The sequence below is a fragment of the Mytilus galloprovincialis genome, chromosome 12 (genome assembly GCF_965363235.1).
Source record: "Mytilus galloprovincialis chromosome 12, xbMytGall1.hap1.1, whole genome shotgun sequence".
NCBI lineage: Eukaryota > Metazoa > Mollusca > Bivalvia > Mytilida > Mytilidae > Mytilus > Mytilus galloprovincialis.
This window is the reverse complement of record NC_134849.1, coordinates 32,344,826-32,358,684: the sequence shown is the minus strand read 5'-3', so window position 1 is coordinate 32,358,684 and position 13,859 is coordinate 32,344,826. Positions and strand designations below refer to the sequence as shown.

The 13,859-nt window shown below is 31.5% G+C and overlaps 1 protein-coding gene across 1 annotated transcript; it reads left to right on the top strand.

Moving 5' to 3' along the window:
* Positions 1 to 272: 272 nt before the first annotated feature.
* LOC143053643 (uncharacterized) lies at positions 273 to 6,301 on the top strand. Its single transcript, XM_076226431.1, has 6 exons — positions 273 to 393; positions 2,032 to 2,151; positions 3,084 to 3,167; positions 3,536 to 3,841; positions 5,478 to 5,549; positions 6,282 to 6,301. Exons 2-6 carry the CDS (start codon positions 2,034 to 2,036, stop codon positions 6,299 to 6,301), a joined length of 600 nt encoding a protein of 199 aa, XP_076082546.1. The 5' UTR covers positions 273 to 393; positions 2,032 to 2,033.
* The last annotated feature ends 7,558 nt before the right edge of the window (positions 6,302 to 13,859 follow it).

Sequence of the window (13,859 nt, the reverse complement as noted above, 5' to 3'; positions counted from 1 at the left end):
TTTTCCTGTTTGAATTGATTTACATTAGTCATTTTGGGGCTTTTTATAGCTTGCCGTTTGGTGTGAGCCAAGGCTCCGTGTTGGCGACTATATTTTGGCCTATAGTTGTTTACTTTTTATACATTGTGAATTTGAAGAAGAGTTATACCACATCTTCTTATTTATATCCATCACTGTTGACCAATATTTATTTATTGTCGCTTACAGTTGTTTTACTTGAAAATGGAATACAAGTTGGTTTATACTATAATATTGCGATATTGCCTGTATTACTTGAAATATCTAGCAAGCAGGATGAAAGCAGTAATATACTTAGAAATGGTTTCACCACATTCGAAAGTAAAATCTTCGAAGCGAAAGAGGAAATAATAGAGAACACAGATACTAAATTAGGTATGCATAAAAAAATATCAAAGATTTTTGTTTTGTGATTGAGGCAAATTAACGACCTTATTATAAAAATAGCTATAACTAAAGGCACATGAAAAATTGTATTCGCTATGACGACTATCGGAGCAAGAGACATTTTGTTTCAAGGTTATTCAATCTGTTTGATTTCTTAATAAAACTTGTTTGTCTTTGCGACTGTCTTAATTTGAATAACTTTGATGAGATTTTGTTTTTATATAAATTATAAATTATAAAACGGAACAACAAAAAGTAATTTCTGTTGCATGATAAACAAATATTTAAATATGTTACAGTATTAAATATTTTGGATTTTTAAAAATGTAATTGCCAGTTCAAAATGTGATGCTGTATCTTTAGATTTATTTTTTATTTGCGTGACGTTTAATTTTACCTTTTACCTACAAAGCGCTTTTTATTTTACCGTAAAGTCATTAACTTCATTTTTTGTTGATAAAAATGAATGCCTTTTGGATTTAACATTTCAAATGAATCAGCAATACCAAAAATAACATGTCATACGTCAACATTGTTTCTGGTAAATTAAATTGAGAGCAATTCGAATGAAGAACATTCAAAATAAAAAGTGAGAGGATCTATCGTTTAATTTCTATTTTCACCATATGATATGGGTCTATCTGGTTAAACAATACTATGTTTTTTTCTCTTTTTCATTTCCCTTATGCTAATTATGTAAGTGGTTCATTTTTAGCGATATCCATTAAGGAAAGAACATAATCCATAGTTTGATACTACTTTCTTATATATTTGAATACATTTAATATTAATTTGGGACTTTTCCGGAAACACATTATTCAACTGCAGGGTTGAACACGCTATAAATTTCATGCGTCCGAAGCTTATTGATTTACCTTCATCCAGAACATTCAAAGCTGAATATTTGAAAACCAAAGATGTATCACAACCGAAACAGTTACGGGCTTTATGACAAAAAAGGTCAACTTTGCACGATGGAGTTGAAACTTAGTTTATAATTTCAAAATGCATTCAGTGGAATCTATTTTGTTTCAAAGCATGTAAGTACTAAATACTGAGCTGGTGATCCACGTAATTGATTTACAAATGAGAACAAATGGAAGATTTGAAAAAGAAATAAAAAAATATCGCTTTATCTTTTCACTTATTTTGTACGTACTCCATGATTTTGTGCTGCTTGTATATCACAGACATGATCGGTAAACCTCTAAACATTTACTCGAATGTTAATATGCTATCACAGATGCAGGTTAAAAACATACAATGAAATATGTTTGCTGATCATACGTTATGAAATTGCGAATTTAAAAGCTGTAAAAATTTGTTCTTGTAAAGCACATAAAAAAAGATGAAGATGTGGCAAGATTGCCAATGACACAACTCTCAACCAGAAAATGTAAAATATATGCATGCATTGGTTCAAAAAATTTCATTATAATTATCAAAACTCGTTCCATATGACTTTACATTAGCAAGCCACTATATATGTGATTTTCAATTGATAAAGTATTCTATTTCGAAAAAATGAATTTTGTTATGGTGCTTACGGAATTTCTAGACTTTCTAGCAAAGTGAGGAATATCGAATACATTTTTTTTAATGTTGATTTGTATATGATGTCAACAGAAATGTTTCAAGCTGAAATAAGTGAACAAATACAGCAGCTGAGGGCAACAATTAGTATTCTAACAGATCAGAATACAAGAAGAACTAAATCACAAAAAACACAGAATGATGAACACAAAGGTAAATATTGTAAAGCAAAAACGTTACAAAATATGTAGGTTATGATAATGACAACCAGATCTCAATCTCAAACGTGATAGATTTATGAGTTTTGTCCATGAAAATTTTGTTACAAATGCTTTTTTCTATTACAAGAATTTTTTTTTTTAGCAAAAGTGTAAATAATCAATTAATCTTATCCTAAAGATAGTATCAATATCGAAAACAATATATAGATTTCGGTATACAAAATAATTCAGTCGCTCATGTGTCTGAGCTTTTCATTTTGCCATTTTACCATTTGATAACGAACTTTCAGCTTTGAATTTTCTTCAGAGTTCGGTATTGTTGTTATCTTTCTTTTTTCATAATCAAATCCAGATAATCCTTGGTAGCTGTATTGGAGTCTACCATCTATACAGCCATATGATATAACTTGATTGTTGGTCCTACCTGTATATATCAATATTTTAATATCTTAATCATTTTAGTGAAACATTTATTATTTCTATTACTTTTACGTATTAACCATCTGATACGAATTGTGTATATAGTATCAGCAATATTACTTTGTCGAAGGAAACAAAGGATTGTACTTGGAAAAAGGAATACATACACAATGATTTAAAACATAAAATAACGAAAATACCTAATTTCGATGTCTTACAGCAATAGGTGTTGTTAAGACGCTATTGACGTTTGATATAAACAAAAATCGAGAATTTAACAATTCTTTTAGATATAGGATAGACAGCTATTGATGAAAGTGAAACAAGGTAAGAACAAAAACATCAAAAACGGAAAGTCCCTTCTCAAATAACGAAATCGAAAGCTTAAATGCATCAACCGAATAGATAACACCCACACTTTCAGAGATATTCTTTTTTGTTCGAGACTTGTTGCATATTTTCTTTATTTTTATACCAAAATGACATATAGCATATATTAAACAGACAGTTCCAAGTATAGAACGGATGAAACGAGTAGTGAAGAGGTGTATACTCAACAAGGAGCAAAACCAAAGAGAAAGACTGAAGGTATGTTTTAATTACATATTATTATTACATTGATTGAGGTGAATTGCATATCTTTCCTAGTGAAATAAAACCCGATAATTTACCATGGGAAATGAACCTGATGATGTCTCTCCTCTGACGTCATACAACAATCGGTGTTGTCAAAACGTGGTCGACGACGTTGCATAAAAAATAGAGAATCAATCCCATTATATACGATAGACAGTTATTGAGAAAATTGAACTCAGTTAGTTCATGTTATATAAACAAAAAACAATGAAAAAAATATCAATGACAGCTTTCAAACAACAGGAAACTGGAAGAACAGTTTATCAATATTAAAAACAATAATATTTGATTTAATAATAATGAACATATATTTTTTGCAGATATCAGGCACACTCGTGCCACCTGTATTATCAAAAGTGAAGAATTAGATGAAGAATCAGCTGTGAAATTTTTGCAAGAAAACAAACAAAGATTTCCTCCAGACTTGTGCTTTAACATTATTAAAGCTAAGCAGAAGTGCCTTCTTCTAGAGTTAAAAGCACCCTCAAAAATTTTAAAAGACATAGAATCATTTCGAATGGCTTTGAGGGCATTGATTATTCAAGTTGCTCATGCTGGACAAATTGATATCAACACGCCAAGTACAATGACTATGAAATTAATATTCACGGATGACCTTACAGAAGGTATTTTTTTATTGTTATCAATCAGCTAACCAACAGTGTTAAGTGGTATAAAAATATGACATCTAGCAAAAGCATATAAGAAACCTATTCATTTATTACAGTTGTGTATTATTAATAGGATCAAATTGATTTATGCTCGTCAATTACCAAAAAAATAAATAAATGAGATAGATAGATAGATATTACTACAAGATAGAGTGAATCGTGTTTATCATTGATGAATAGATTCATATCTATATCAAAAAAGATACTCCAAAGTTTTATTTCGACACTTACAGCAGTCGTTTTAATCATGTAATAAGTGTACTGATAATTCGTCATTAAAAAGAAAAGACCAATATTATATAATATATTAATTATATTTATAATATATTCATTCACTACAAAATGCTGATTACTCATTTATTCTTTTAACGTGTTTGTATTTCCCCGAGGCTATCACCAGCCCAGAAGTCAGCACTTCTGTGTTGACTTGAGCTATCATTGATATTTTCATAATCATAAATTAAATGTTTACAAAACTTTGAATTATTGAAAAACTAATGCTTTTTTAACTCAGGAATAGATTACCTTAGCTGTATTTGTCAAAACTTTTAGGAATTTTTGGTCCTTAATTCTCTCCAACTTCGTACTCTATTTGGCCTTTAATTTTGTTTTGATTCGAGTGTCACTGATGAGTCTTTTGTAGACGAAACGCGCGTTTGGCGTAAATACAATTTTGTTATCCAGGTATCTATGATGAGTTTATTTGTATCTATAAACATTATCTTTCGAATCTCAGTATTGGTATATAGCCTCAACACTCAATATAACGTATTAACATATTTCATAAAAGTAAAACGACGGGTGCTAAATGTTGAAATGAATCTGCTTACTCTTCAGGAGCTCATGAGATCAAATCCATTGTTGGTAGGGTTCCCTTGCTCAGTTTTGAGTTTTTTATGTTTTGTTTCGTCAACAGTGATTCGTCTTTGTCGGTTTTGGGTTTTGTCATGGCGTAGCCAGTTTGTTTTCGACATAGGAATTTGAGTGTCTATTAGTTATCTTTCATATCTTCTCTTAAATTATAATCGATAGCTGCATGAATTTGATTTACATTTTTTATAAGAAACTATCGAAATTGTAATTGATCCTGTATAAATCAGTGTTTCATATGTGTACAAAGATGATAAATGGTACTCATACATTTGAACTAGAATTGATCAAATATTTTAACAAAACTTCTTATTTTCTTATGCATTCTAGTTATAATGTCTGCAAATTAATGAGACACATCTTTTACAGTTTAAAGCTTTCATTCATATTCAAGCAATATTGGCGGTCAATATTTACATTATCTCACTCTAAGTTCGTCACTGTACATTAATTTCATGTTTGTTATGTATAATTCGTTGTACATGAAAGAATACGTTATACATACATCTCTCATATATAGTTTCCCTTCTATAAATTGTTGAATGTTAGCAGGATTGATGCAGAACTAAAAAATGAATGACCAATTAGAGGAGTGAAAAAGTCATCTTTCTTTTCGGAGGTGTTTGGTATTCATGTTATAAAAAAACGAGATTTCTAATATTTTAAATCTGCTACAGCATTTTGTTCTGTAAATTTATCGTTTGCATTTCATTTCTTACAGATGAAATCAAAGTAATCAAAGAGACATCTGGTCAATTGTTCCATTCGCAAAGGATTGTTGCAAGTGCAAATTGTAAGTATTCATGACAACTAAGTGACGCAGCTACAAGATAAAAACCCGAAGAACGATTTAAATAAAAATTAAAAACCAATTGTTCAGAGAACAATTGAAGGTCTTACCACAACAATTTTCAAACTTATTGAAAAGAAGCTAGTTCGTGTTTACTGAAAGTTGAAATTGGCATCATATCATCAGTTTGTTAGTACTGACGCGATAAACAAGTGGCTTCGGTATACTTCTGAGTGGAATAATGTTGATAATTAGGTACTTCTGGGGAGTAAATGTCACTTCCGGTTTCACATGATAGTTTTTCTCACACTAATTCCAAAAATATAAAGTACCTAGTATATAGTTTTGCTTGTAAACCAGGAGATAATTGGCCACTTCCGGTGCATGTATCGAAAGTAATTTATAGTCTTTATTGATAAGTTAATGTATTAAGGTGGATTAGGACTATTCGACTGCGCATAACTTCACGCATGAATTACCATGCACACGAAACGTTAGTATCGCAAATTAACTATTATTTTTTAAGATTTTTATTTAATAAAAATGTTAAATTATTGTATATTTGTCACAAAAAAATATTATTATTATTAAAAGCTCAAAATGGCTTTTCACCAAATTTCATCATTTTCCCGCCAAAATTTTGGGTTGTAAGGCAAAACATGTTTTTCCTTATTGGTGACCTATATTTTTAATTTGCCTATTATTTGAAAATATACTGCAGCTTTTATATTACAGTTTTGGACCAAGTGTCTTAGACGGTTTATTGGATATTCCGATAAAAATATGTCAACACCCGCATTTCCCCTATCATTTCATTGAAAAATCGTCCCATTTACATACTTGTTTTAAAGTTATATTTTTCATCTTAAATGGTCCGTGATCCCCCTTTTTTCGACCAATTCGGTTTAACCTTTATAAAGATTAAGATAACAAAAAATACGACACTTCTGATAGCAAATTCGAAAAGTCGCGAGCCAACATAAAATTACTAAATATATTGATTCCGAGTACTTTCCTATGAAGACATTGCAAAAATGGCTACTTCCGTTTTTTTTCGAGTTCACTTCCGGTTGTATTATCTTTAAGGTCATATGTCGCTAACCTTTAGTAAAAAGTCATATGGCTTCAGAAAGAACCAAGTTGAAGTGATAATCATTTAACCTTATAATTAGACATTTCAGGGGCACTTATTTCTAAATGATACCATTAAATTGTTTCAGACCAAATGTAACATATTTCATTACAATAAAGTAATCATTTTGCACTCGTACTTTTAAATATCTCTTAATAAAAGTGTTGGAAAAAATGCAAAAGCATGGAAAAGTAAAAATTGAAAACTTGACCTGTGGCCTTGACTTTATTTCCTAAGTTAGGACCTAGGGACCTGAAATAAAAAGATTACAGGATTATAGGTCTAACGGTTAATATGTTAAAAACATACCAACAGTTTATTTGGTAAAGGTATAAAATGAAGATAACTCGAATCGCTTCGATCCAAATTAGCCAATACAACAGAAAAAGATAACGGCATATTAATAATCCTTTCAATACAAATATATTGGAAAATTTCCTTGAATATTGCACTAATGTATATTCCATATAAAGCACTACACGTGTAAGCTAGCTTCTTTGATAACAAAGAAACTAATATAAAAAATTATTCAGGTGTAGACATGAATTATATCCGGATTAATGAAAATGTGTGTATTAACATAATTAACCATAATAGATGTTCTATACTGATGATAACGAGGCCGGGATAAGGTACCGGTATTTGATGAATCTATCAACAAATGTTAATAAGTTAATAAAACTTAGTTTTTATGAAAAGAAATAAAACAAAAAATAGACAAAACAATCCTGAGAATATAACGAACAATTTAAAAACAAATAAATTGTCCCAGCCCTCGTATAATGTGTATCCTAGCATGATCACACTCTACTACTGATTGTATACATAAATGGAAAAGCATAACATAAAAAAAGAATGCATGAAATCAACTGTTAGTATATATATTAACCATTTATTTTGTTGCTTTTAATCCCGCAGTTGTTTGCCAGAATAACGCCAGACAAGTTAACATAGAAGACAATTGCAAGAATTGTGAAAATTTGAAGACAGACATCATTATTCAGCAGACAACTATTGGTCTGTTAGAATGTAAAAATCGAGATTTGATGTTTTTAATTATTGAGCTGGAGCTACTTGGCGAGTGGCAAGATCGTGAAAGATCAAAGCTAGCCTTGGAAAACAGACTGTTGCGTGAAAAGATACATGTAGCTCTGCACAGTGATACTCCAGCAACTAGCATAAAGATATTAAGACAACCAGAGGCAAAAGACAGTGTAAAAGGTGCACAAGACAGTGTCCAAGGTAAGCCGAACACTTAGGTTGTAGAACAAAGCGTTGTAACAATATAAATTTAACTATATGTTGTGTTAAACAATCACTGTAATGACATCCAAAAACTGTTTCATTAAATTATGGCCCTGCAACGAAGTTGTCGGTGCCATATAGTTTTAACCTTGTCTGAAATTCTGTCTTTCCGTCTTTCCGTAATTCCGTCATTCCGTCATTCCGCAACAAACCATTATACGGAGTTTTTTTTCTAAACACCTTCAGATATAGGGCTGATTTTTGGTATATGAGTTAACCATGATGAGTTACAGATCAAGTTCACGTTTCGTTCCGCTCCACTAATTTTTGCCGAAATGGCTTTGGACTTTGAGAAATTGTTGAAAATCACAGTTATACGGACTTTTTTTCTAAACGCCTTCAGATATTGGGCTGATTTTTGGTATGTGAGTTAACTATGATGAGTTACAGATTAAGTTAAAGTTTCGTTCCGCTCCACTAATTTTTGCTGAAATTACGGGCTTTGGACATTTGAAAATGCCTGTATCAAGTCAGGAATTTGACAGTTCTTGTTCATTCGTTTTTGATGCATATTGTTGTATGATTTTGCCATGTGATTATTGACATTCCGAATTGATTTTCCTCTAAGTTCAATATTTTTGTGATTTTACTTTTTGGACTTTGAGAAATTGTTGAAAATCACAGTTATACGGACTTTTTTTCTAAACGCCTTCAGATATTAGGATGATTTTTGGTATGTGAGTTAACTATGATGAGTTACAGATCAAGTTTACGTTTCGTTCCGCTCCACTAATTTTTGCCGAAATTACGGGCTTTGGACTTTGACAAATTGTTGAAAATCACAGTTATATGGATTTTTTTTCTAAACGCCTTCCGATATTGGGATGAATTTTGGTATGTGAGTTAACCATGATGAGTTATAGGTCAAGCTTTAGTTTCGTTCCATTCTGCTTATTTTTGCCGAAATTACGGGCTTTGGACTTTGATAAATGATTGAAAATCACAGTTATACGGATTTTTTCTCTAAACGCCTTCCGATATTGGGATGAATTTTGGTATGTGAGTTAACCATGATGAATTATAGGTCAAGCTTAAGTTTCGTTCCGCTCCGCTTGTTTTTGCCGAAATATCGGGCTTTGGACTTTGATAAATTATTGAAAATCACAGTTATACGGATTTTTTTCGCTATTCCCCTCCAGATTTTGAGCTGATTTTTGATATGTGAGACTACCATCATGTTTGTGTCCACATGTATTTATATTGAAATTGCAGATTTTTAAACTTTTTGGGACGGGGCCATTCGTGTTTGACACGTCTAGTTTTTTTAGTATTTTTTTTAGTGTTGCTGATATGTTTAAAATGCAATTTATTTAGTGTACTTAATGCATCACACATCATTTTTTGTTTTAAACAAAAGAAAAAAGACTTTCGATAGTTCGATAAATATATATATATATATATATATATATATATATATATATATATATATATATATATATATATATATATAAATTTTTTTTTCTTCTGTTTAGTATTAAATTTATATTAAGATCCATTTTTGTCGAGCCTGCAACTTTTGTTGCAGAAAGCTCGACATAGGGATAGTGATCCGGCGGCGGCGGCGGCTACGGCGGCGGCGTTAGCTAAGTTCTTAAAAGCTTAATATTTTAGAAGGTGGAAGACCTGGATGCTTCATACTTTGTATATAGATGCTTCATGTTACGAAGTTTCCGTCAGTCACATGTCAAATGTCCTTGACCTCATTTTCATGGTGCAGTGACCACTTGAAAAAAAGTTCAGATTTTTTGTAATGTTGAATTCTCTCTTATTATAAGTAATAAGATAATTATATTTGGTATGTGCGTACCTTGCAAGGTCCTCATGCCCATCAGACAGTTTTCACTTGACCTCGACCTCATTTCATGGATCAGTGAACAAGGTTAAGTTTTGGTGGTCAAGTCCATATCTCAGATACTATAAGCAATAGGGCTGGTATATTCGGTGTATGGAAGGACTGTAAGGAGTACATGTCCAACTGGCAGGTGTCATCTGACCTTGACCTCATTTTCATGGTTCAGTGGTTATAGTTAAGTTTTTGTGTTTTGGTCTGTTTTTCTCATACTTTATGCCATAGGTCTACTATATTTGTTGTATGGAATGATTGTAAGGTGTACATGTCTAGCGGGCAAATGTCATCTGACCTTGACCTCATTTTCATGGTTCAGTGGTCAAAGTTAAGTTTTTGAGTTTTGGTCTCTTTATCTAATACTATAAGCCATAGGTCAACTATATTTGGTGTATAGAAATATTTTATGATCTATATGTCAGTGGCGCAGGTTTTACTTGACCTTGACCTCCTTTTCACGGTTCATTGATTAGTGTTAAGTTTTTGTGTTTATAAGTAATAGGTCAACTATAATTGTTGTATGGAAGCATTGTTAGCTGTATATGTCTGCCTGGCATGGTTCATCTGACCTTGACCTCATTCTCATGGTTCATTGGTCTTTATTTAGTTATCTTGGTAAATGTTTAGTTTATGTGACAGTTGTAATAAAGCTTTATACTTAGGACTGTCAACATAATATCAATGATTAATAAAGAAGGCGAGACATTTCAGCGTGTGCACTCTTGTGTTACATCTTGTGATCACTTTTATTTGGCAATCGCCAATGGCAGTCAGCAGGGTTAAAGAACATCAGTTGTTCGACCTGTTAGTCAAATGCGTTTTGTTTAAATATACTTTTTCACTTTTTGGTCTTTTGGAAAATGTTGTTTGTGATTTTTTAAAACCCTTCTACAACGAAATTTGTTTTACATGCACACGTATAAAAATTGCGGTTTTTATCCAACGCAATCATAGGTTTGAACGTAGTTTTCAATTTAGACTCGTTTATATTTTTTCGTTTGGGCTTGTATCATATTTTCCCGCCGGTTTATATTATCCGTTCATCCTATATTGACTCTTTAAATTCAAGAGTCTATCTAAAAATGAGGGTATTTTTTCCAAAAATGAGGATACTTTTTATATGGCCTTCCAAATACCGTTTCGATCCCTAACATCACCAAAGAGACATTTATTGTCGAAATCCGGATCTTGTGTACTAAAAAAATATTGACACCGTATGTTTGTGGCATATCATCGTGGCCACAAATTAATTTTTGTTTTTGTTTAGTATTAAATTTATATTAAGATCCATTTTATTACATCTTGTGATCAATTTTATTTGGCAATCGCCAATGGCAGTCAGCAGGGTTAAAGAACATCAGTTGTTCGACCTGTTAGTCAAATGCGTTTTGTTTAAATATACTTTTTCACTTTTTTGGTCTTTTGGAAAATGTTGTTTGTGCTGTTTTTAGACCCTTCTACAACGCAATTTGTTTTACATGCACACGTATAAAAATGGCGGTTTTTATCCAACGCAATCATAGGTTTGAACGTAGTTTTTAATTTAGACTCGTTTATATATATATCATATCATAATTATTTTCTGTGACTGTATCTTACATTAATTTGTAGGATCCTTTACTATAGATAATTTAGCTGATCTGTAACAATAACATCTTCATGCCTTATATATCATGTACTGTAGTACGCCGCTAGATTAAAACTGACGTGGAAAGGTAACACATGCCCACCGAAAGCTCTTTTATTGAGAGCCCAGGTGGTCGTGTGGTCTAGCGGGACGGCTGCAGTGCAGGCGATTTGGTGTCACGATATCACAGTAGCATGGGTTCGAATCCCGGCGAGGGAAGAACCAAAAATTTGCGAAAGCAAATTTACAGATCTAACATTGTTGGGTTGATGTTTAGACGAGTTGTATATATATATATATATATATATATATATATATACATCTGTTGTAGAGTTGTCACTGACTCAGACGTACTTATAAATATACTTATTTTCTGTGACTGTATATTACATTAATTTGTAGGATCCTTTACTACAGATAATTAAGCTGATCTGTAACAATAACATCTTCATGCCTTATATATCATGTACTGTAGTACGCCGCTAGATTAAAACTGACGAGGAAAGGTAACACACGTCCGTCTGTCCGTCTGTCTGTCCGTCTGTCTGTCCGGCGTAAACATGTCACACCGTAATTTGAGAACGACTTATCCAAATTTAATTAAACTTAATATAGTTGTTTCTTATGATGGTCAAATGATCTGTATACTTTTTGGTGAAAATAAGATTAAAACTTTTTGAGTTACAGCACTTTATAACTAAAACAGGGGTCTGTTGTTTCACATGTCGCACCGTATCTCAAAAACGATTTTTGATTATTGCTTAAAACTTTACACACTTCTAAGTTATATTAATCTTAAGATCTGTATACTTTTTGGTGATGATTGTAAAAAAGGGGGAGGAGTTTTTCACATGTCGCGCCGTATCTCAAAAACGATTTATGATTATTGCTTAAAACTTTACTCACTTCTTTGTTACATTAATTTTAAGATCTGTATACTTTTTGGTTTTGATTCAAAATTTTATTTTTGTGATATTTAGTTTTTTGTAAAAAAAAAGAGGGGGGTTTCACATGTCAAACCGTATCTCAAAAACAATATATGGTCATTGCTTAAAATTTTCTCAGAAACTTTTTATGATTATTGCATAAAACTTGCACACAAGACGATGGGCGTATCATGCGCGCATGGTGTAGCTGTTTATTTCCTTACCTGTGGCATCAATAAAGAACTGTAGAAATGATTATGTATTGGTATTTGCATTGGATGTATTTGTTTATATGTCTTTTAAAGCCGTTGATGTTTTTTTTTCTATTGACTGTGTAAATTCTCCAATTATAATTATAAATAACTGTATTTCAGATTCTAGCTCCCAAACCACTTTATTATTGGAATGGAGACATTGTTTCAACAAGACTGATGATCCTATCCAATTTGAAAGATGTATAAGTGAAAAACAACTTTTTGTTCAAGAAAGAGGATTATCATGGTCAGAAAAAATTACAGCAGACGGTAAGTGACAGAACTTTTTATAAAACACGTTCGTTGTGACCATCATAATATGCTTCCTGTATCTAAAAAAGGACCATTGACTGTACTATTAACCGATTCAAACGGATATATCGGATAAAATTCATAAAATATGCTCACCTTTCTTAAGTGGATGGTATATACTGATCAGACTAATCACCCCTTTTGTCGATCGTTGGCCACTGTATTAATTCGGGGTGAACCCTATTTGTATCCATTACTCTATCTAAGCCGTTATTACAATTTATTTGAATTAAATAAAAAAACAATGTATTACTACTATGCATTTCATATTTTTTGTGATCAAAGTCATTTTCGATTGGTGATGCCCTTTCCAAAGCATGAAAAATATAGTTTCGATTTGAATTTTTTCTAAAGCGATGCGATATCTTTCCTAAAAAATATAAATAAGTAACACATATGAAAAGATACAAGTATATTATATTTAGCCAATTAATGTCTAAATGTAATAAAAATGAATTTCATAAAAAAAAAATGAATTCTTAATTTTTTTTTATAGATTATTAAAAATATGAATGAACAAGCTGGGTTCAACCAATACTTTTCATGCTTTTGTACATTGGTCTTTCACTGAAGATTATCGTTCAATTTTCCTATGTCTGTTTATCATTTCTGCTGTGATACTTGCTATAAAATACATGCATCTTTTTCCCTTCACCGAGGAGACGTTTGATCATTTGTGCGTATTATCAAATTAACTTTTTTTGCTAACGGTATTTAAAATAGCAATAGGATAATGAAATGACAAGTATTGTTTTATTTAAGCATTACTATATATTGATATTTGTATAGTTACACAGATATTTCATGTTTAGGCGGTTTTTTTGCAAAGCATGCAAATCTTTAGAACGAAAATTTACTTTATCTCAATGGGTACTTTACAAAATGACCCTCTTGATTTATCTGTTCAAAAG